This window comes from Fukomys damarensis, unplaced genomic scaffold (genome assembly GCF_012274545.1).
Source record: "Fukomys damarensis isolate Sample0158 unplaced genomic scaffold, DMR_v1.0_HiC HiC_scaffold_33, whole genome shotgun sequence".
NCBI lineage: Eukaryota > Metazoa > Chordata > Mammalia > Rodentia > Bathyergidae > Fukomys > Fukomys damarensis.
The window spans coordinates 49696390-49716973 of record NW_022900945.1 but is presented as its reverse complement, the minus strand read 5'-3'; the positions used below and the strand labels follow the sequence as shown (position 1 = coordinate 49716973).

Below are 20584 nucleotides of genomic sequence, written 5' to 3'. Positions count from 1 at the left end.
GTGAAGGGTGAAGGGAGGGCAGGGACAAGGGGAAAAAATGAGAACCAAGACCTGTCATGGAAAGGTACAAGATCCCAACAATGAATGTAACTGTACTGTGTACCTAAAATGTACCAATAAACTCAATAATAATAAAAAAAAAGAAATAACAGCAAAAATCAACAAATGAGATGGCATCAATTAAAAATCTTCTGCCTGGCAAAGGAAACAACCAGCGGGACAAGAGACAACCTACAGAACGGGGAAAGTGTTTTGCAGCTATTCCTCAGACAGAGGACTAATACTCAGAAACTTTTAACCCCACGAAACAAACGACCCAGTCAAAAAGTGAGCAAGTAAAGTGAATAAACACTTCACAGACGAAGTACAAGTATCTGATCGCTGTTACAGAATGAAAATTAAAACAACTCTTAAGACTTCATCTTACACCAGAAAGAATGGCTATTCCGGAACTCAAATAATAAAAAATGCTGGCATGGCTGCAGTGAAAAAGGAACCCTTCTTTTTGTTGATGGAAATGTAAATTAGTACAACTGTCATGGAAATCAGTATGGACATTTCTCAGAGAAGTCACAGTAGAAATTCCATTTGATCTAGCTATGCCCCCTTTAAGTATCTTCCCTAAGGAGCTGAAGCCATCGTATTATAGCTGTCCGTGTATATCAGTGTTTATAGTAGCTAAATCCTAGAAGTGGTCTGTATGTCCATCAACAGATAAAAGAAAAGATAAAGAAAATGTGGTATCTATATATATAGTGGAATACTACTTGGCTATAAAGAAGGATAAACTTGGGATATCTGTAGAAAAATGGATGCACCTTTAAAAAACAGTGTTAAGAGCTGGGTATTTAGCTCAGTGGTTCCGGCGCCTGCCTTGTAAGTGCAAGGTCCTGAGTTTGATCCCCGGTACAAAAAACAAAAAAACAAAAAAAAGCCCACTGAATACTGTTTTATTTTTCTCATTTGAATAACCCAAAGTACAAATAAAAAGCAAAATCAAAGATTGATAAAAAGGAAACAGGAAGAGGAGATAGATCTTTAGCACATGGGAAGAGGACTGGAGTCAGAGACCGAGCGTGGAGGGAGGGAGGAGCGGATGAGGAAGTAAAGAGATTAAAGAGGCATCCTGTACATGTACTGACTCCCCACCATGGACGGGATCCTTATACGTCACAAACTAAAGAGAGCAGTTTCTTCTTTATGGTTTCTGGTCCTGCTTTTTATTTGAGCTGTGTTCTTGTTTTATTGTGACGCGTACTCATTTCATCTGTCTCCTTTCTTTCCGCCTGCTTCCCCGTCCCTTTCATCAGAGCCTGGGGTTTTGTATTATTTTTCTTTTCTTTCTTTCTTTCTTTCTTTTTTTTAAAGGGCCGAAATGTATCTAGATGTCTTGAGAGCGCGGAACTAATTCTAAGTGTATTTTTTTCACGTATGCTTCTCGTCCAGTCTTAAGCGGCACATCCTCCATGTTTATAGTGTGGTTTTTAATAGATTGCCCATTGTTTTTTGTACTTATCTCTTTCTCCACACTGAGTAACCGCTTGCCCATAAATAGGGGAGGTTGTTGCTCTTTGGGTCCCTTCGTCTCCAGCGTGACAGCAGTCTGCTTTTCTCCCTGTGAGGTGAGGGGCTCTTCTGTGTAGACCAGTTTAGCAGCCCAACTTCTGAGGGAGTGGGAGGGAGCCAGAGTGTGGGCCCCTGGCAAGGGAACCGGAGTCTGGCATTGCTTTGCTCTCTGTGTGGAGAAGCCTCCGTGTCAGGAGTCGGCTTCCCGAAAGCCCAGCACTGGCCCAGCTTTCCTGACTCTCTCCACACAGTGGCTGAACCTGGATGCTGTTTGTCGCTGCTGCATCCAGAACTCACCCCAGATGCAATGCAGACTTTCCTGTTGCTGTAGTGGCCACGAGGCCTGGGACTCAGCAGTGCTTTAAATTACTGTTGACCTGGAGGGGTGAGGTGGAGTTCAACCCGTTCTCCTCCCTGCAACAGAGTAGGCTTTCTGAAACACAGATTGGATGGACTTTGCTTCACTGGGTCCTTCTTGTTTTTGGATAGTTCCGAGGCACTGACTGTAACCCTCCCCTGCTGCATTGCTCCTCTCCCCCGGTGCATTCCTTGTAATTCAACCTCATGGATGCTTTTTTCATTGCCTCAAATGAGCCATGCTCTCTCTTCCATTCAGACCTATCAACATTACTTCCTTCTGCCTGAAAAACTCGCTATCCTGTTGCACCTTTTTCCATGTGCTCCCTGTCACACATACGTACTCTGACATAACCTTCCTCTGCCTGTGTGCTCTCGCTTAAAAGCTTTATTCTGTAATTCTTCTCTGGTCTCCCTACTTTGTGCTGTTAAGGCAACAGGTATCTTTAAAAGCACTTATCACCTTATGTTTTCTTTATTTGGCTATAACACCGCTGTTTGACAAATGGTTAATAATTATATGAAAATAAAGTTCAACATCGTTAGGCAGTAGGGAAATGCAAATCAAAACTACTCTGAGATTCCATCTCACCACCATCAGAATAGCTATCATGAAAAATAGAAACAGCAATGAATGCCACCAGAGATGCAGGGCAAAGAAGAACCGCTCTAGACTACTAGTGCCAGTGTAAGTTAGAAGAGCCACTATGGAAATCAGCATGGAGGTTTCTCAGAAAACTGAACATAGAGCCACCATTGGATGCGGCTGCACCACACTTTGGTATACACTGGAAGGAATTAAAGCCAGCATGCTATAGAGAGACCTGCACACTCATGTTTATTGCAGTAAAAGCCTAGGGACCCCTCAACAGATAAATGGAAAAGGAGATGTGGCATTTAGGTACTGAGGGAATACTATCTGGCCATAAAGAACAGAATTATGTCATTATGTAGGAAAATAGATGGAACTGAAGGTCCTCATGTTGAGTGAAATAAGCCAGCTCAGATAGACAAGGGTCGTATTTTCCCTAATATACGATATCCAGGAAAAAAAGAAAAAGATGAGCAGATGGGAACCATTAGACAAGAAGAAGGCAGCAGCTTTGGTCCCAGCATTTTGTACACCTGTCTAGCTGACTCTGTCCTCCAGCTTCAGGAGCAGAGTAGAACATTCACATGCAGAAGAGGTTTTACGGGATAGAAGTTGTAAGGATGCTTTGGATGTCATGGGAAGAGAGGAAACTCCAGAACTCAGGAGCGTGGGTGACGGCTGGTTGGAAGGAGGTATCAGAGACTGAATTACCTTGACTTAACCATAGAAGAGAAGGTAGCAGGGTCAGGGCAAGGGCCAGCCCAGCTCATTTTTTACATGTTGCTCCTGTGGGGGTTGTTGCTGCATGCGAGCTGACCCTTAGCAGGACCATTGATGTGAGGAAGTCTTTTCCCACAGACTTCACAGTTGAGAGATGACTGGGATGTGCAGGGCTTCTTCACAGAACACTGAAGCACAGCGATCGTGTCTTTTATCTTCTTGCTTTTGTTGTCTTCCTCACCCTTCTTGCCAGTGACTTGTAACTCCAAGCCAGATGGATGGTTTGTTTGTGATACCTTGAGAGAACTCTAATGAGCAGTTACAGCCCATAAATGGTGTCTGTTTAATGGTCCACTGCTTACTTGGCTCAAGCGTGATGCTAATGAGGCCCAGGTCATGGTTTCCATTTTGGTACAGGCCTCTCAGGTTCGCTTTGTTGTATTTACTGCCACAGGCCAGACCCATAATCTTAACTCATTCAGCCTGTGGTTTTAAAACCATAGGATAGGACCGTGAAAAAAGAACGCTGAAGCGATCCTAGCCCTGCAAAACTTAACGCAGGTCACTTACTCTACTAATGGTGGTTTGTTTGTGTTGTCTTCATTCGTAGCACCACTGTCTTCCTCTTCCCCTTTGCTTTTCAGTCCCGCCTTGTCCCTCAACAATCAGCTGCGATTCCTCTTCCCGTTTTGAAAATGAATCTGTAGCACTCTCACCCTACCAGTGTTTTTGGGAACTTAAATATTTCCACGTCCAGTTTTTTTCTCATTCTTATAATGGGCTGTGCAAACTTGGGTACGTTACTATACCTCCGGTCCTGGTTTCCTCTTCTATAACATGAGACTATTGGATTAGAAGTTTTTTGAGGTCTGTTTCCATGGACCCCAACTGTCTGGGTTAGTGTCTGGCATGTACATGGAAGTGAATAGTAGACACACACCCTGCTGTCATGGAGCTTACTGTCTGAAGGGAGAAGAGTCCTGTGTATAGAGAAAATGAATATAAAAGTACAGCTTGTGATATACTCTGGGATATGTGCAGTAGCATAGATGCAGGGGTAGGGGAGAGTGAGAGATGTACATTTCGAGATCCACTTAGGGCACGAGAGGTCTGAAGGAGGAGAAACATCTGGCCATCAATTAGAGGGGTGGAGAAATCAGTGAGGCAGAGGCACCAAGGCAGGGAAGAACTTAATGTTTGAGGAACCAACAGGAAACTGTTGTGACCGGAGAAAGATGTACAAAGAAGAGGTAGGATTTGAGTACCTTTTCAAGACAAAATTGGTAAGCCAGAAAACTGTAGCTCCCGGTGGCTCTCAGGGTTCAAGCTGCCAGCCAAGGATCGGATAGTGTGACCTTTCCTTCCAGATTCGTCCAGACTCCTGGTGGCATCGAAGAGGGCAGTTTCTAATAGCATTCCTTTCTCTGTTTCCTGTAGGAAATGGCATGGAGAAGGCCCTCATGGCCCACTGCCGTGGCCCCAGTGCTAGTGAGCAGTAGTGTGTAGTGGCTTCAGGAAGAATTACTAAGTGGGATAATTACTACCCTACAGAACTTGCCTAACTGAGCGTTGTGCAGCCTGTTTTGGGAGCTCACCGGCCCGGTTGTTGTGTTGACACAGATGATGCTGATGACGCGTGCCGAGACCTGTCTGGGTTGAAGATTTAGTAGCGTGGTAGGGGACGAAAACAGCACAGCTCTCCCTTTTCACCAGATGCTTTTATTTGCTAGGTAGCTCATAACTTAGTGCTCTGCCCTCCTCTCCCTATAGACAGAAACTCATTTGCGTGTCCTCCCTCCTGCGTCTGTTGCCCGTCTAATCTTCAGTGTTGATTGTGTTCCGAACCACTCAGATTTGCTTGTCAGGTTGAAGTTTGGATTCAGACTCAGATCCTCAGACTGCTCTCTGCCTTTTCATCTTTAAAATCCTAGCCAAAGAATACACTGCCCATTTTGTTACCTTCTGTGCAGACCTCGCCATAATTTTATCTCTTAGTAGGCCTCTTTCCTACAGTCCAAGCTACTGTTTTCTTGCTTTGCAGCAGTGGGAAAAGCCAAAAGCCAGCCTGTAACTAATACCCCTATGGAGTCACGAGGAGCTTACCCTACTGTGCTGTCTCATGGCCCTCTGCCCTTATTACTTTATTCTCAGTGTGTTTTTTAATTACCGTATGCACCTGGGCTTTCCTGGTGTGCCGTAAGAGCCCAGGATCAGGGACTTGGTCTGTAGATCTTGAACAAAGCCAGTGCTGTATAATCAGCTGTGCTGCATAAAAGGACATCGGATGTGGAGTCTGACTGAGCTGGGTTTGAATGACAGTTCCCGCTCACCAGCTCCATGAACTTGGAAAGATTATTTACTTTTCTGCACTTTTATTTTCCCCCTCCCCTCCCCTCTCCTCTTCTTCCTTTCCCTCCCCGCCTTTTTCCTCCCCCTTCCTTTCCTGTTTTTTTTCCTTTTAAGCATAACTAAAGGTATTTTGTTTCTGCATTTCTGGGGACTGAACCCTGGGCCTGTGCATGCCAGAGCAAGCATTTTACCACTGGGCTGCATCTCTTATGACCCTTGTTTTTCTGAATGTTAAGCTCCGGCATTAGTTTTCTTCTAACAGGGTGGGGACATGAAAGAAGTGAATATCTTAGCCATTCCTTTGGGAATTTTGGAGGAAAATTGTAGCCACCCTTATTACTATTTTCAACATTCTAAATCTTAGAACCGCTTGATGGATTTGTAATGAGGAAAAAATCTGTAGAAACGAGACTGGGGGGCATCACTGTTCTGAAGAAGTGTCCCTGAACCTGAGAAGAAAAGCGGTCCGTCCTGGAGACAGTTACTCTGAAGCCAGTATGTTCTCAGGTCTCTAGACTTCGTGTCTTTAATGCACAGCATCTAACGGATACATAGTTCCGGATATTCAGCGAAGGTATCTAATCAGTCTCATTAAAAAACAATGAATTGGAGCCCCAAAGTACATTTCTGTTTTGGACAGTGGTTTGTAGTCGTTAGTTAGTTTTCCAGTCACCCCACTGTGTGAGTCCTGCTTTGGTCTCCACATCCTCCATCCCCACCCCCTTTACCTACTTGCGTGCACTTGGGAAAAAAGGGACATGCAGAAGTGGCTTGATAGGGTCAGGTTCCCCCGCAAGTCTTGGTTAAGAATTTTCGAGCAAGGCAACCCCAGCACTGTCTCATAAAGCAAGTTAACAAACTACTTGCACCCTATTCCCCGAGCTATAGAGGTTTATTGTTGTTGTTATGACAGCCCCGAGAGCGGTGCTGTTTCACGGTAGGCAATCCATGGCTCCTGGTATCTTCTCTCAAGAGTGCCACATTTCCGTTCTGAGGAGATAGTATTTTGCCTAGTGTACTCATTTATTTATTTAGTTTATTTTACAGCAGTGTTTCAGTGGCTTGGTGTAATGCACAAGAAATGTATAAGAAATGCTTTTACAGGCGCAGCGTCTTACACTCTGATTTATTGGAGAGCCTCAATAAAGAAAAATAGCAGCTACCTGGCTCTCACCCTGTAAGCCGTTGTATGCAGAGGCAGCGTAAGGTAGGGTGAGTGCATCGAGGAGACAAGACTCGGTAATTTCCGGGTCACAGCAGCGCTTCACCTGCTTGTTGGTCTGTGTTTATTACTCAGCCCCACCTGCATCCTCTAACACACCTGTCACTGCTTTGGAGTGGCGTCTGCTGGAGGAACAGAGCTTGCGGTAATGAACGACGTCCTCGGCCCGGGGGATGACTGCCGTGGAGTCCCTGCTCTCCCTGCCTCTCTCCCTCTCTTTCTCTCGCTTCCTCCCTCCTCCCTTGCTTTCTTCATCTCTCCCTTGTTACCTCGCTCACTCACGCCCTTCCTCACCCCCTCCACCGTTTTCCCGAGGCTCTACTCTCACCCTCTCCTCTGCTGGCTCGCTGCTTTACTCTCTCTCCTTCCTCCCCTCTCCGCCTCCCTCCCTTGCTCTGTATTAGTCAGTATTTGAACTCCTCTCAGGTTAGGGAAGCCTTTTGCAGGAGATGCCTCTCAGAACAGCTGTGCCACCAAGTGGGCTCCGGAGCAGTCCGGCTTCAGGAACGACAGGGACCGACGTGATGTTATTTTTCTCTCTGCGCACTTCTGATTTCTCTCCGGATCACTTTCTTTGCAAACAAGCCACCTCATCTCTTTGGTCCTGGGGCAGGCAGCATGTTGAGTGCAGTAATTCGGGACAGAGACATGGATGTTGCTTGGGTTTGGTGCCCGTCCTGGATCAGTCAGCTGTGGCCAGGAGGGGTAGATGTGTAAGATCGTGGCGATTCCTGCGGGCCTCACGTGGATGGAGAACAGGGAGAAGCAGAGGGGGATCAGAGGCCTCCACGTGCCCATCCTGATGTGCTGGGTGCCTGGCTTCCCTAAGGATGCAAGACAAGGTCTTTAAACTGAGGTTCCTTGTGGCCAAGCCGTGTGGATAGGTGGATGTGCAGCCAAAGACGTGTGACTGACTCTTGTCGATTATGTGGCAGCAGAGGTACAGGTTGAACAGGAGTAAGAAACAGACATTCAGTCAGGTTAGGGACATGACTAGCCCCTTCCAGCAGTGACGGCCCCGTGGCTGGCATGCTTAGGCCTCTTCAGATACACAGCCAGCTGACTTGTTAGGTGTTTGGGGGACTAGCGGTAGCCTGGGCATTTCCTAGGTACAGATGTTAGGTGCTTTCTCATTAAGAGGCCTCTTCATCAGACTGCTTTTGGGAATGAATCTCTGAGTTTTGTTTTATTTTGAGACAGGGTCTCACTGTGTATTTCAGGGTGGCCTTGAACTCCTGGGGATCTTCCTGCCACAGCCTCCTGAGTGCTGGGATTACAGGCGTGAGCCATGTTGCCCGGCTTCAGTGTTGTTCTAAACAAAGGAAGGATGGAGGAGACCATGGCGTTTTTGGAGTTTCAGCAACTTGTCATTTAGAGAATTCAAATGATCTAAATTTTTAATTTCTTTGCCAGCTGTCTAAATTGATTTGTAAGCATCTCCAACTAAGGTCAGTTCATTAGTTTGCTTTATAGCTCAGACGGCTTGGCACTAAACTGCTTTTGTGAATCACAGACTCCTTGGTTGTAAGGAATGTAACACATAGTCTTGTTCCTTGCTAACTGGCTTTAGCTGTAGTCCACTCAGTGCTGTGGCAGAGGCCCCTATAACATCTGTAGTCTGATGGTTATCATCCTTCAGTGTACTCTTTCAGGAGAGCAAACGGGTCCTTTTCCCATTTCCTATTACATGGGGCGGACTTTGTACCCGTGCTCAGCACATTTTGTTCCAGTCTCCCTGCTCGTAGCCTTGCCTTTTATAGACACCCTTTACCAGACATTTTCATTGTTCTTCATATCTTGAAGATTTCTATCCTCGCTTGCCGTAACATTTTTAAAACCATAGTCTTTGAGATAATTATAGTTCCATACATGGCTGTAAGAATTAACGAGATACACTGAGTGCCCTTTACCATCTGTTTTCCAATAGTCCTATCATTTTGCAAAACTACTATACAGTATCACAAGCAGGACCTTGACATTGCTACAACCCAGATAGACAAGAGTCGCTCTCATGTTTTGGTGTAGGGGTTCCTTCTCATTATTCTTTTCTTATCTGTGTCTCAGACCATCTCTCCTCACCCTTCTCACTTAGTCCTTGTCCCTGGGCTTTCACTGAGTGAAACATCTGCTTGGTAGGCAGGCTGAATTCTCGTGTTGTCAGAATTCCTGGTAGTCGCAGTTTGTGTCCTTTTTGAAGTGATGTGCCTGGAACAAGTGTCATGTGGATGGCCGAACGAGAACGCCTGGACTGCTGAGAGTGGGTCATGTGACCGGGTCACGTGACAGGACAGGGCCACGTGACAGGAGCTGGTATGGCACAAATCCTTTGAGACCTCGGGTCCCTCATCAGATGTTCTTTCCCTAAAGGACAATTCTGCACAGAGGACGTGGATGAGTGCCTGCTGCAACCCAATGCCTGTCAGAATGGAGGCACCTGCACCAACCGCAATGGGGGCTATGGCTGCGTGTGTGTGAACGGCTGGAGTGGAAATGACTGCAGTGAGAACATCGATGACTGTGCCTTTGCATCCTGCACCCCGGGCTCCACCTGCATCGACCGTGTGGCCTCCTTCTCCTGCATGTGTCCCGAGGGGAAGGCAGGTGAGCCGAGCAGCAGGATGGAACTGGAGGCCAGGGAAGGGGGAGGTGGAAAGCCCATGCCTTCTCTTTGGTCTGGCAGCTGTGTTCCGTGAGTGTTCATCTTTAGGAGCGTATCCCTCAAGGCTCTTTTTCTGGAAATGCAATCTGCTAGTCAGAGGCCTGTGAAGCTAGTCTCCTTCCATAGAACTTTGCCTCTCATCTCGGCTCTGAGTAGTTTGATTTTTCTCATTCCCGAAGCTGAAAGCCAGTAACTTCATCTTTGGAGCTCTGCAAAGCTCTTCCAGATCTTAGAGTGAAAAAAATTCAGACTAAATGACCAGTAAATGGATTCACAGATTTTGTTTTAAGAAGGAGTAATCAATCCATTTTACTCAGGAGTTGGCAGGAGGAGCATTTAAGTATATTTCAACTCTCAGTGTCTGTGGAAATATTCCTCTAAAGGAAGATTTCTTCAGACTACAAAATTTGCTGTGCTCTAGCCTCCCAGCTTAATAGTTTTTAGTTCTACCAGTAGAAGAGCAACGTGGAGACCCATGTAATGAAGAGAATAGTTCAGCTGAAAGAACTTTCTGCCCAGAAGTTTTGAAATGTTCATGTGTCTCTCCCTTTCTGAAGTCACACCTCCAGTTTTGTGGGAGAAGCTTCAGTTAATTGCTGAGTGGAGAATGTAGTTCACACTAAAACTCTGAAGGGCAGGAAGACTTGCAGTGTCTCCCATGACCGGAAGACACCCGAGGCTGTATGTCAGTACTCCTCAGGGGTGCCCTAGAAAAGGAGGGTGCTCATTCAGTTGCTGTTTCCTCTGAAAGCAGTTGCCGGTGAACTGCTGGTGGGTCTGGGGTCATCGGGTGGTGTGACACCGGAGAAGGAAGATGCCGGATAAAATACAGAATTCTTAGGATATTTCACACACTCTTACACAAACATTCCTTGTTTCCCAGAAATTCAGATTTAACTGGGCGTCTACTTCTGTTTGCTAAATCTGGCACACCCTACAGAGGATGTGTCCGCTTTCCTGTGTCTTCCTTCTAGTTTTCTGTTCTGTCCCGCACATCTGCCCTGAGGAGAGGTATGGCTGAGGGTTCTCTGGAGTGCTAAGTGGCATTGCAGATGTCTTCTGTATGCCACTGAGGTACATCAGGCAAAGGGGAGATGGACTCTGAATCTTCGTGTTGGATTTTAAGGAGCTACTCATGTTCTTCCCTTCTTGATGAAAGAGAAAGGTCTTCTCCAAGTGAGAAACATTTTCTCTCTTCCCTTTTCCTCTCCCCAACCCCAACCCCACCCTGTGACAGGGCTCTTATGTCATCTGGACGATGCCTGCATCAGCAATCCTTGCCACAAGGGGGCGCTGTGTGATACCAACCCCCTGAATGGGCACTACATCTGCACCTGCCCACAAGGCTACAAAGGAGCCGACTGCACAGAAGACGTGGACGAGTGCGCCATGAGTGAGTGCAGGGACCTCCCCTTGCTGAGAGTGTGTGTCAGCTGCGCAGCCTCCTCCAGGACCGTGCTACTTGCAGTCCTCCTGTCCCATGTCTACTGCTTCCTAACTTTGTCAGCATAACTATGGGCTGTACCCTGGGAATTAAATACATGGAAGGAAGACCTGCCCTGGACTCTTAATGTAAAGTCCTAACTCAGTGGCATCAGGCAGAAGAATAGCAGAAAGCATTTGAGTAGAGATCACCCTCATCTTCTCTTCCTCCTTTCCTCAAATTAAGGAAGGAGGAGAAAGTTAAGCATGAACTCACCACAGGCCAGGCCCCGGTGTCGTAGCCAGCAGACTGCTCTGGAGTCCACGTCTGTGGACACTGCCAGGTGCCAGGATCCCAATGATGAGTGTTTATGTCTTGCAGCCAACAGCAATCCTTGCGAGCACGCAGGAAAGTGTGTGAACACAGATGGTGCCTTCCACTGCGAGTGCCTGAAGGGCTACGCGGGGCCTCGCTGCGAGATGGACATCAACGAATGCCACTCGGACCCCTGCCAGAACGATGCCACCTGCCTGGATAAGATAGGTGGCTTCACCTGCCTGTGCATGCCAGGTGAGCGGGCCCACAGTGCCGGGTGAGGGCGGGGGCTGCACTGCACTGCCCCAGGGGGTCCCGGGAACTGCTGCAGTCTGTGCACTGGGCCTGCTTTGGATTCCTTGTGCGGCCTGCACTGTAGGAAGATGGGGCTCCTGGGCAAACCCCTCACTCACAGAGGGTAGCTCTGTGCAGTGCTGAACTGCTACAGTGGAGTAAAGCAGATGAAACAAGCGCATGGTGGCAGAAGTCAAATGCACGTGACGGAAAATTTCAGAAGCACTTTACGCTAAGGATCTCAAATAACAAGTGTGGTATATTATAAGGGATTTTATCCACAATTATATAGGAGCTTTCTATTTATATGGAGTGAGGTACGAGCCCAGCTATGTTCTGCAGTCCGTTCTTACCCCTCAGAGGACACAGCCAAGTCTGGCTTGAAGGGACGCTGAGGGCAGCTGCTGTGCCTTACGATAAGCCCTGAGAGCAACCGTCTTCAAGAGAGCTGGCCTTTAGGACAAAGTGGGCAGCCGCTGGGCCTGGCACTGGCCACAGAAAAGGTAGCAGGAGCTTTGCAGGCGAGGTCTCATCAGTGTCTTTGGAGCCCCCCGCACTTCATACCGATAAGAATCTTTCGCAGTATCTGCTCTCCTGCTGGTTTTGAGGATTGTTTCCCCACATGGCAAAGACCCTCTTGTTTGCAGAAAGTTTTATGCTCGTACAAGTTGTGGCCATCTCTGCTGTCTTTTGCTTTGTTTGCTGGACTGCGCCTTGCTGTGTTGCTGAGATGCGTGTGGTCCATTTTGTGCAGGTTTCAAAGGTGTGCACTGTGAAATGGAGATAAACGAATGCCAGAGCAACCCCTGTGTGAACAGCGGGCAGTGCGTGGACAGAGTCAATCGCTTCCAGTGTCTGTGTCCCCCTGGTAAGTGCCCGCTGCCTGCCCCATCTGCTTGAAGCACAGGGAGGGAGGAGGGAGGAGCGTGTGGGGAAACTGTGAAAGCGAGCATGGCGGGAGGTGTTTGTAGCATTGCTTTTGCTAGTTGTCCTCAAGTTGTTGTGGCCGGAAGTCCAGGTCTGTTCTTGGGTGGCCGTGGCCGGTCTGTCTGTGTGTGTATTTCAGAGCACTCACCCGAGGTCTCTGTTTGGGGTCTCACATTTCCCCGTGAGTCGTGTTCTCAGGCCCCTCTGTGAGATTATTATTTTTACGCATTTTACCCCACGAGACCAGACAGACAGCAGACACCACGACTTTTTGCCCGGTCCTCCCTCCATCTCTCGCTTTTCTTTGATGCTCTTGTGGAAGGCATGTCAAGTGTCTCCCATCAGCGGAAGCCTCTGCTTTCTCTTCAGAGAGAAGGTCCCTTTGCCGCCGCAGATACCGTCCCAGGTGGGGGGCTTTGCCGTGTGTCTCACCGGTTCCTCTCCTGAGACGAGAGCTGCAGTAAGGCACTAGAGCCTCTGACCCTGATCCTCCCCTGATGTTCCACAGCCCTCTGGGCACCGCTGTTCTGTTTGGTGATCCCCTGACATACGCCCGGCCAGGGACCTCGTGCCCTGGGGGGCGGGGGCATCATCCTCCCAGGAAAGGAGGACACAGAAAGTCTCTGACTTGTGTCGCCATGGTGCCTCTTCAAGGTTTCACGGGGCCAGTCTGCCAGATTGACATCGACGACTGCTCCAGTACTCCGTGTCTGAACGGGGCCAAGTGTATCGATCACCCGAATGGCTACGAATGCCAGTGCGCCACAGGTAAGCACCTGCTCCCTTTTCCTGCCTTGGGAGAGCTCTTGGCGCAGCAGGACGACTCCTGTGTCGGCTGTTCTGTTGGAGAGCCAGGCGCTGTCCTGCATGGGGAGAACTGCCAGATGCTTTCCCTGTTCCCACGGTTCCTCCTGCTGCACCTGCCTCCTGCACAAAGGCAGTGGTTGGGCCAGGACCTCACATCGGTGCCCATGTTGTTCTGGACTGACGTGGGGAGCAGAGAGCTTCCGGCTGGCTGGACGGACTGCTTTGGGAAAGAGAAGGAGCCCTGTGGAAAGCAGTTGTCTCTGAGCTTTCTGCAGGGGTCTCTCTGCCTCCTGAGGCAGTGGTCGGAAAGAGTCTAAGGACTGAGTGTGCTTGTGCACTGGCTTTCTGCACCCCAGAGGTGTTTTTCTTGGAGTCAGGTGTGTAAGTGAGAGGAGAGAGCCTTAGCTGGGAAAGTGTGGGGCTGTGTGCTGACTTTTACTTCTACAGTTCACAAGGATCTGGTCATACACATTTTGCTTTACTTGGTCTCTGGCCACATTTCTCTCTCGGGAGTGGGTGTCATTAAACCAAATACTCCTGTTCTACATTTGCTTCTGTGCAGGTCAGTAATGTAGAGAAAGCCTAGAGATTACTACAGAAGGTGAAGTTCTTTATTATATGGCTGCTTGATGAAGGAGTTACTACATATATTTCAAGACATTGTGTTATTTTAGAGAGTGGATTCTTAAAAGATTATAGGCATCGTGCAAATGATTTCTTTTTCATAACAGAAAAGGAAACTTAATTGCCTAAAATCATTCAGAAAGGTGATATCGCCAACGTTAGATCCTCTTAGGATCTTTCCAGTGAGACCCCAAACTTTGGTTTCCTTTCCAGACTGTTGGACTTTGCCATCCCAGGCCAGACTCTTAATGTGAAGCCTTGGCTTCACTCAGGGGAGAGACTAAAACTCTCAAACTCACATTTAACCCCAGGGAGAGGCCTCCTGGAGCCTCTCAGGAAGAGGTGGAACCATAAGTGATTTGAACCCTGGCATTTAGGAACCCTGGCTTGTTCCTTTTGCGTTGTTCACACTTGGTTCACTCATTGTTTTCAACAAGTATTTATTGAAAACCGAGAATATACCCACAGCACTCGGGGAGGGACTGGCAGGAATAAAGAAATATTCTGTGTTTCCAAAGTCGGAATTGGGAAGAGGCTGCATAAAAACATGAATTCGTACCTGTGGGTTGGTTTTGGGAGGAAAGGAATTCAGACAAAAACACCTAAAGGGAGGCTGTGAGAGGCTTTCCCCTGATAACCAGTAAGCAGCAGCTGAGATGAAGTCATGTTTAAGGTGAAGTCAGCCATCGGTCAGAGAGGTGTTTCATTTCTGCAGCTTTGAAGGAGGCTGGCCTTCGAAATCAAATGTCCAGCTCCCTGCCCGACACTGGCAATGACAGTCATTCCGAGGGGTAAACGGACAAACTCTTGGGTCCACGTGTGCGGCACCTACCTTGGTTTGCAAGATCCCTGTGTAAAATCCTTCCCCAGGTTTCACTGGTCTGTTGTGTGAGGAGAACATCGACAACTGTGACCCTGATCCCTGCCACCACGGCCAGTGCCAGGATGGGATTGATTCCTACATTTGCGTCTGCAACCCCGGGTACATGGGTGCCATCTGCAGTGACCAGATCGACGAGTGTTACAGCAGTCCGTGCCTGAACGATGGACGCTGCATCGACCTCGTGAATGGCTACCAGTGCAACTGCCAGCCGGGCACGTCAGGTAAGCCGGCGGGGGCTGTGCGCAGCTGGGGTCTCACTGTTCTCAAACACAGCTTATGCGGACAGTTCCAGTATTCCTGACATTTGCTCCGAAACCTAAAGTACAGCCCTAACACTGAGAAGCGCAACCCTAAAACCATAACTATCTCCAGGGCAGATGACTCTGTTCGGTGGAGAAGTTGGAGACCGTAACTCTGCCAATCTAGTGGTTTTTGTCTCGGTGTGTTTTTAATTAAATCAGGCATCCCATTTCAAAACGTGAGGTTTTTAAAACTGAAAGCTCTTGCCTTTGTGGCTCGATGGCTGTTCTGTTTTATCTCTTTAAGCCTCTGCCACTTAATTAATGAAGCTTTCCTCCTGCCTTCTCTTCTCCCCTCCCTGCCTCCTTCCTTCTCTCATCCCTCCCTCCCTCCCTCCCTCCCTTCCTGTAGTTGCCTTTCTTTTCTACAGTGTAACAGTTTCCTTCTGCCGCTTGCATCTGGGGCCTCAGGCATTCGGGGGTCTTGAAGGGAGGGGCACCGTCTGCTGCACATCATGGTAAACATGACCTGGGATGTGCAGACCTCGCTGCCTATCCCTAGAGTTCCACGATGTCCCCGGCCCTGGCTGAAGGCTCCTGTGATGTGCGCTGGCCGCTTCTTCTTGGGATACTGGGGGTTGTGTTTTCAGGCAGCAGCATTTCCCAGTTTTCTCTGGACAGTGGTGGTTAATGGACAGAAAAGTTCTGTGTCCCAGATCAAAGGCGGGCGTATTAGTGGAAGACTAACTGATGTGTGCCTTTGCTCAGGAGGAACCTGCCAGTATCGGGTGATTTCTGAGCGCTCATCCTGGACTTGAGGAAAATGGCCTAGGTAGGCGGCAGAGGTAGGGAGGCAGCTAACTGCCCTCATTTTATTGTGTCATTCCCAAATCCATTTCTTCAAACTTGTCAGAGGCGCTGGACTTTATCCAGGGCCTCACACAAGCCAAGTTTAAAAACAAAGTCCTTTTTGAATTGCTCAAGCATACGAAAAACATCCCATGCCTTCACAGCTGAGAATGCCTCCCCCTCCCCACATTTAGAGAACCGCCCTCAAAGGGCTGAATAGACCTTTGGGAAGCTTCCAAAAGCAATTTGCTTCCGGGCTGGTCCCCAGACAGAAGAAATTGCAATAGGAAAACTAATCTGAGCGACATCTGAGCGACTTACGAGCAGTGAGTGGACACCTTAGAATGGAGGGGCTGCTTTCGGCTTTGCTGTCGTTCGTGTGACGGCAGACATGCTGGAAACGCGAGTGAGTGGGGGCTGGCGAGCGCTTTGTTTTCTGTGGGCTTGTATCGCTATGCCAGGTCGTATCGGGTGTGTTTCCTGGGGAGGACAGAGAGGGCGTGGTGTGCGTAGGTGTCCCTGAGAAAGGCAAGAAGTAAATACGAGTGTCTGGGGCAGGCAGCATGGAGAGAATGGCTCAGAACGGCTCAGAGCCCTGCCAGACCCGTTCCTGCAGCTGTTTGAGGAATTCAGGCAAAGAGCTGCAGCAACATAAAGGATTGTTGGTCTGTAATGGGTGGAGAAAGAACTGGCATGTGCCGGGACCAGGGTGGGAAGTCCATTAAATGAGGCATTATGAAGAGACTCTTACAGAGTACAAATCCTTGACCTAGTTATAATATGGTCCATTTTGGTAGCTTGTTGTTTGGGTGGGGGTGAGGGAAGAAGGGACACATTGCAGCTTCAGTTGTTATATTCATTTACTGGGTGATTAAAGTTAGATAAACCATTCAGAGTCTCTTTCAGTTGCCTTCTCTTATCTGTGCTTTTATGATGTTACTGTATGAGTAGTTGGTTCCTTTAGGTTTCATGTAACAAAAATCAGCTTGAGCTAGCTGAAAGAAAACATTAGTAAACAAGTAAACAGAAAAGTGGTTTAATAAAAATAATGCTTATCTCATATACAGAGTCAAAAAAACAATTTAGCACAGGCACACTGAAGCCGCTCATAGATTCTTAGCAGGAATGGAATTGCAAGGCTTTGGAGAAAATGGCACAAAACAGGGCAATTTGCGGACCCTAAGTCACATAGGTCAAATTTCCATATAGAAGTTCACTGACTGGCCTTAACCCAGATGTCATCTCCTGCTTGAGTAAACAATGGCTGTTGGGCTGGAGCCACCTGGGAATGCCAGGGCTTTATTGGGCCTCCTTTAGGGATGAAAGTCAGAACACTGCCTGTCGTTGGCCAGAAGCACCTCCTAAGGGCATATGTTTGTATACAGGAATATGGAGATTGCTTTTGCATATATGGCTAACGAGGGAGGATGCCCTCCTTAGCACTGCAAGAAAGCATGGCATGCTAGCAAGCATAGGGCTGTGGAAGCAGAGGGAATGGTTTAGTTCTCAGCTGAGCTTGTCCTTACTACTGCTGTGCAAGCCAGCTGAGCCTTCTTTAAAATAGGGGTAACACAGCTGGATTCTCAGCTTGGCTGAGAGGAATAGAGAAAAGTCATGAAAACTGTATGTAATGACTGCCTTAGTTACTTTCTTGTTTCTGGGACGAAATACCTAACAGTCACAAGTTAAAGGAGAAGAGGTTTATTTTGTAGACATTTCAGTTCACAGTCAACTATCACCAAGGCAGGGCACCGTGCAGAGGGGCCTCTCAGAGGAGAAACAGTCCCTAGCAGGCAGGCAGGAAGCAGCAAGCCTTCTTTTCTCTTTCATTCCATTCAGGCTACAAGACTATTGGTTAGCCCTTCTTATTTTTAAAAAATTTTAAATAGGGTCTCCCTAAGATTTCTACCTTCCACAGAGACCAAGACCAAGACCAAAAAGGGCCAAGGATGTTGTCTGGTGCTCCCTGGGTTCAATCTGAAGATGTCCGGTCCTGCAGAGAAGCAAAAATGAAGTACTTTATGTGTACTTCCCATTTCCTCCCCTGAAATGGTAGAGATATACTCTAGGCTTGACATTTGATGTAGTTATTAAATTATCATTTTAACCTCTTCATGAAAGCTATTCTTCAGTGAAACTGGCACTTGGGTTTGTTTAACTGTGGGCATGAGGGTGTGAAGAGGAAGTGACCACTTGCACAGCTTGGTGCTGCTGCCTGGATTCTTGCTGAAATACCAACAGTTTTGCCCCCATTACCTTTGCACCATCAGTGTGAATTTCAACACAATGAAAAAGGCAGACAGTGGCTGCGTGTGAGTAATAACATCCTTTTTACCTCAACATCCCGCTCTCACTCCCTGGAAGAGTCTGTGAACTGTACTCTGTTGAGAAGTGCTGCTTTGTTCTGTCCAGGGCTGCCTGGATTCTCCTTAAACTTCTTATAGTTTAGCATCACAAGCAAAAGCTGTGATACTTGTTTGGTAATGTGGAATGATTTCTCTTTGGTTCTGTCTCTGCAGGAGTTAATTGTGAAATTAATTTTGATGACTGTGCGAGCAACCCTTGTGTCCATGGTATGTGTGTGGACGGCATCAGTCATTACAGTTGTGTCTGCTCGCCAGGATTCGCAGGTATGCTGTGTGAACAGGGTCTCTCAGGGGAACTTACCATCCAGCTGTCTCCTGTTTTTTTGTCTTTTGGGAAAGTAGAAATTTGCTTCTATGCTTCTCTGAGCCGTTGTTTGTCTTTTAAGTGTTTTCTAAATAGAAACATACCAGTTTTCATTCATTAAGGTTTTCACAGCACATGTTTCTGCTACCTGAGAATAATTTCCTGACAGAGTATGAGTTTCCATTGCTGTTCATGAGTTAAATTGCTACCAAAGCCACGTTTGATTTTGTACTGGCAGTCATTCTGCCTTCTGTAGAGCCCTCCCCTAGGTAAACTTTGCATGAAAATACCAACTGCTTATTACCAACAGAGACAGGTGAGGTCATTATTTGTAGGGACCATCCTTATTTGCTAGCAAGAGTGAAATCTTTCAGCCCAGAAGGAAGAAATGACTGAAATAATTTTGCATACAGTTCCTCCTAAAGTACAAACAGTGGAACATTTACACGTGTGCACGAGTGCATGGATCACAACATTCTAGAGCCTCCGGAAGAGTCTTGGTCCTTACTGAGACGGAAGTCTGTGACTGGTACCATCCAAGGAGTAGGCCGTGTATTCTGTTCTTTCTGGACTGTGTACCCACAGCAGGCACTGATACAAAGTACCCTTTAATAACCCCCGTGTGGTCATTTGCTCCACAGGTGAGAAACTCCTTGGAGAGCTTTTGACGGAATCTGTCACAGGGCCGCCGGAGTTAAGTGAGGGCAGTATCTGCCATTCGCTGCTGGGGACTGTGCTCTCTGTTGCACAAGCGTTTCAACTGCTTGGTGTGACTGTAGACACCGTACAGTAATGTTTGTGGCTCCCGTAGGGCTCAGTGATTCTAAAAGGCCAGCTACAGTGGAGCTTTCATGCCCAAGCCCCACACTGCTGCAGTAGCCTCATGGACTTGTGTGTCCAGAAAGCTGTTGCTCCAAGATCAGGGGCACCAAGTAAATGCAGAAAAATACCTTCTAGGTACCACTGTCAGGCATTGTTGCTAAACGGGTAATGTAAAAAGAATAGCTAATTTAGGGACTTACTTCGAGATAGACACTCACCTGAATGCCATGTCTCGCTTAATCACAGCTGTTGTCATTCTTGTGTACAGATGTCAGAGAGGCGAAGGGATACTGCCTGTGCCCGCAGCTAGGACTTGGCCCCTGCTGGTCTGAGCCAGTGCCAGGGCTCATTTTGCCTGCACTGCACTGCTCAGTAGTGGCTTCCTTTTGGATTTATGGAAGGCCTTCCACTGCACTTAACTCATTTTTGAAATGTCAGTGAATCATGTTATTTCTCTTTTAACATTTGGAGACCCAACCAGGTCAAGGAAGAAGGACATTGGCTAAAAATATTCTAAAATAAACAAGGTGTAGTGTGAAGTACATCACAAAGAAATATTGTGCTTTGGTCACTGGCTGGTAACTTGTTCTTGGAACTGTTTTCTGTGCCTGAGATTTTATTTTTTTAATCGACTGCAGAAAATACCTTAGGTGACTGTGGCACATACTCATGAGCAGTAAATGTGAGGTGCTCTTATTCTTTCCCTTTATTTTAATGCTTTTCCCCTAGCACTTCAATAATAGCTCTGAAAGATATAAGGGAGGCTTTTATTTTTCTTTTTGAAAACTAAATTCTCTGTTCTCTTAGGACTTCTCAATACTTTTTGGTCCCGTGTAGGGAAGTAGGGAATCATGCACTAGTCCTACAACTTTTCTGTTTTCTAAAGCACCTCCCTGCCCACTAGCTTCCTAAATTCTAACAGTCCAGAAAGGAAGCTCTGCTGCACTCATTGAACAAACAAGGCTGAGCGATGGAACTTGGCCATGCTCATGTTTTCGGCTCCCGCACCAGAGAGAGCACTGTGAATTTCCAGAAGGCAGGGACCTCCCTCAAGGCCAGTTAGCGGTCTCTGTCCCAGAGGAAGTGCATGGTAAATTGACGGATGAATGAGTAGGACTCCAGCCCGGAATCTAGAGTCTGGACTCTACCGTTCATTAGACCCCAATTCTTGAGCACCTCCAGAGTAGGAAACATGAAATAGCCTCTCATTTCAGTCATTTCCGAACCCTGCGGGTGCCTGGTTGAACTGGGTGTCTCTGATGCTGC

General features: G+C 47.5%; 1 protein-coding gene across 1 annotated transcript in view; it reads left to right on the top strand.

Moving 5' to 3' along the window:
* Notch2 (notch receptor 2) overlaps window positions 1–20584 on the top strand; it is a 106181-nt gene that overhangs the window by 48410 nt on the left and 37187 nt on the right. Inside the window, exons 5-11 of the mRNA XM_033758404.1 lie at window positions 9174–9407; window positions 10703–10858; window positions 11270–11458; window positions 12252–12365; window positions 13079–13192; window positions 14726–14959; window positions 18346–18456. Of these exons, the coding sequence (XP_033614295.1) occupies window positions 9174–9407; window positions 10703–10858; window positions 11270–11458; window positions 12252–12365; window positions 13079–13192; window positions 14726–14959; window positions 18346–18456 (1152 nt within the window). The remainder of the gene's footprint in view (window positions 1–9173; window positions 9408–10702; window positions 10859–11269; window positions 11459–12251; window positions 12366–13078; window positions 13193–14725; window positions 14960–18345; window positions 18457–20584) is intronic.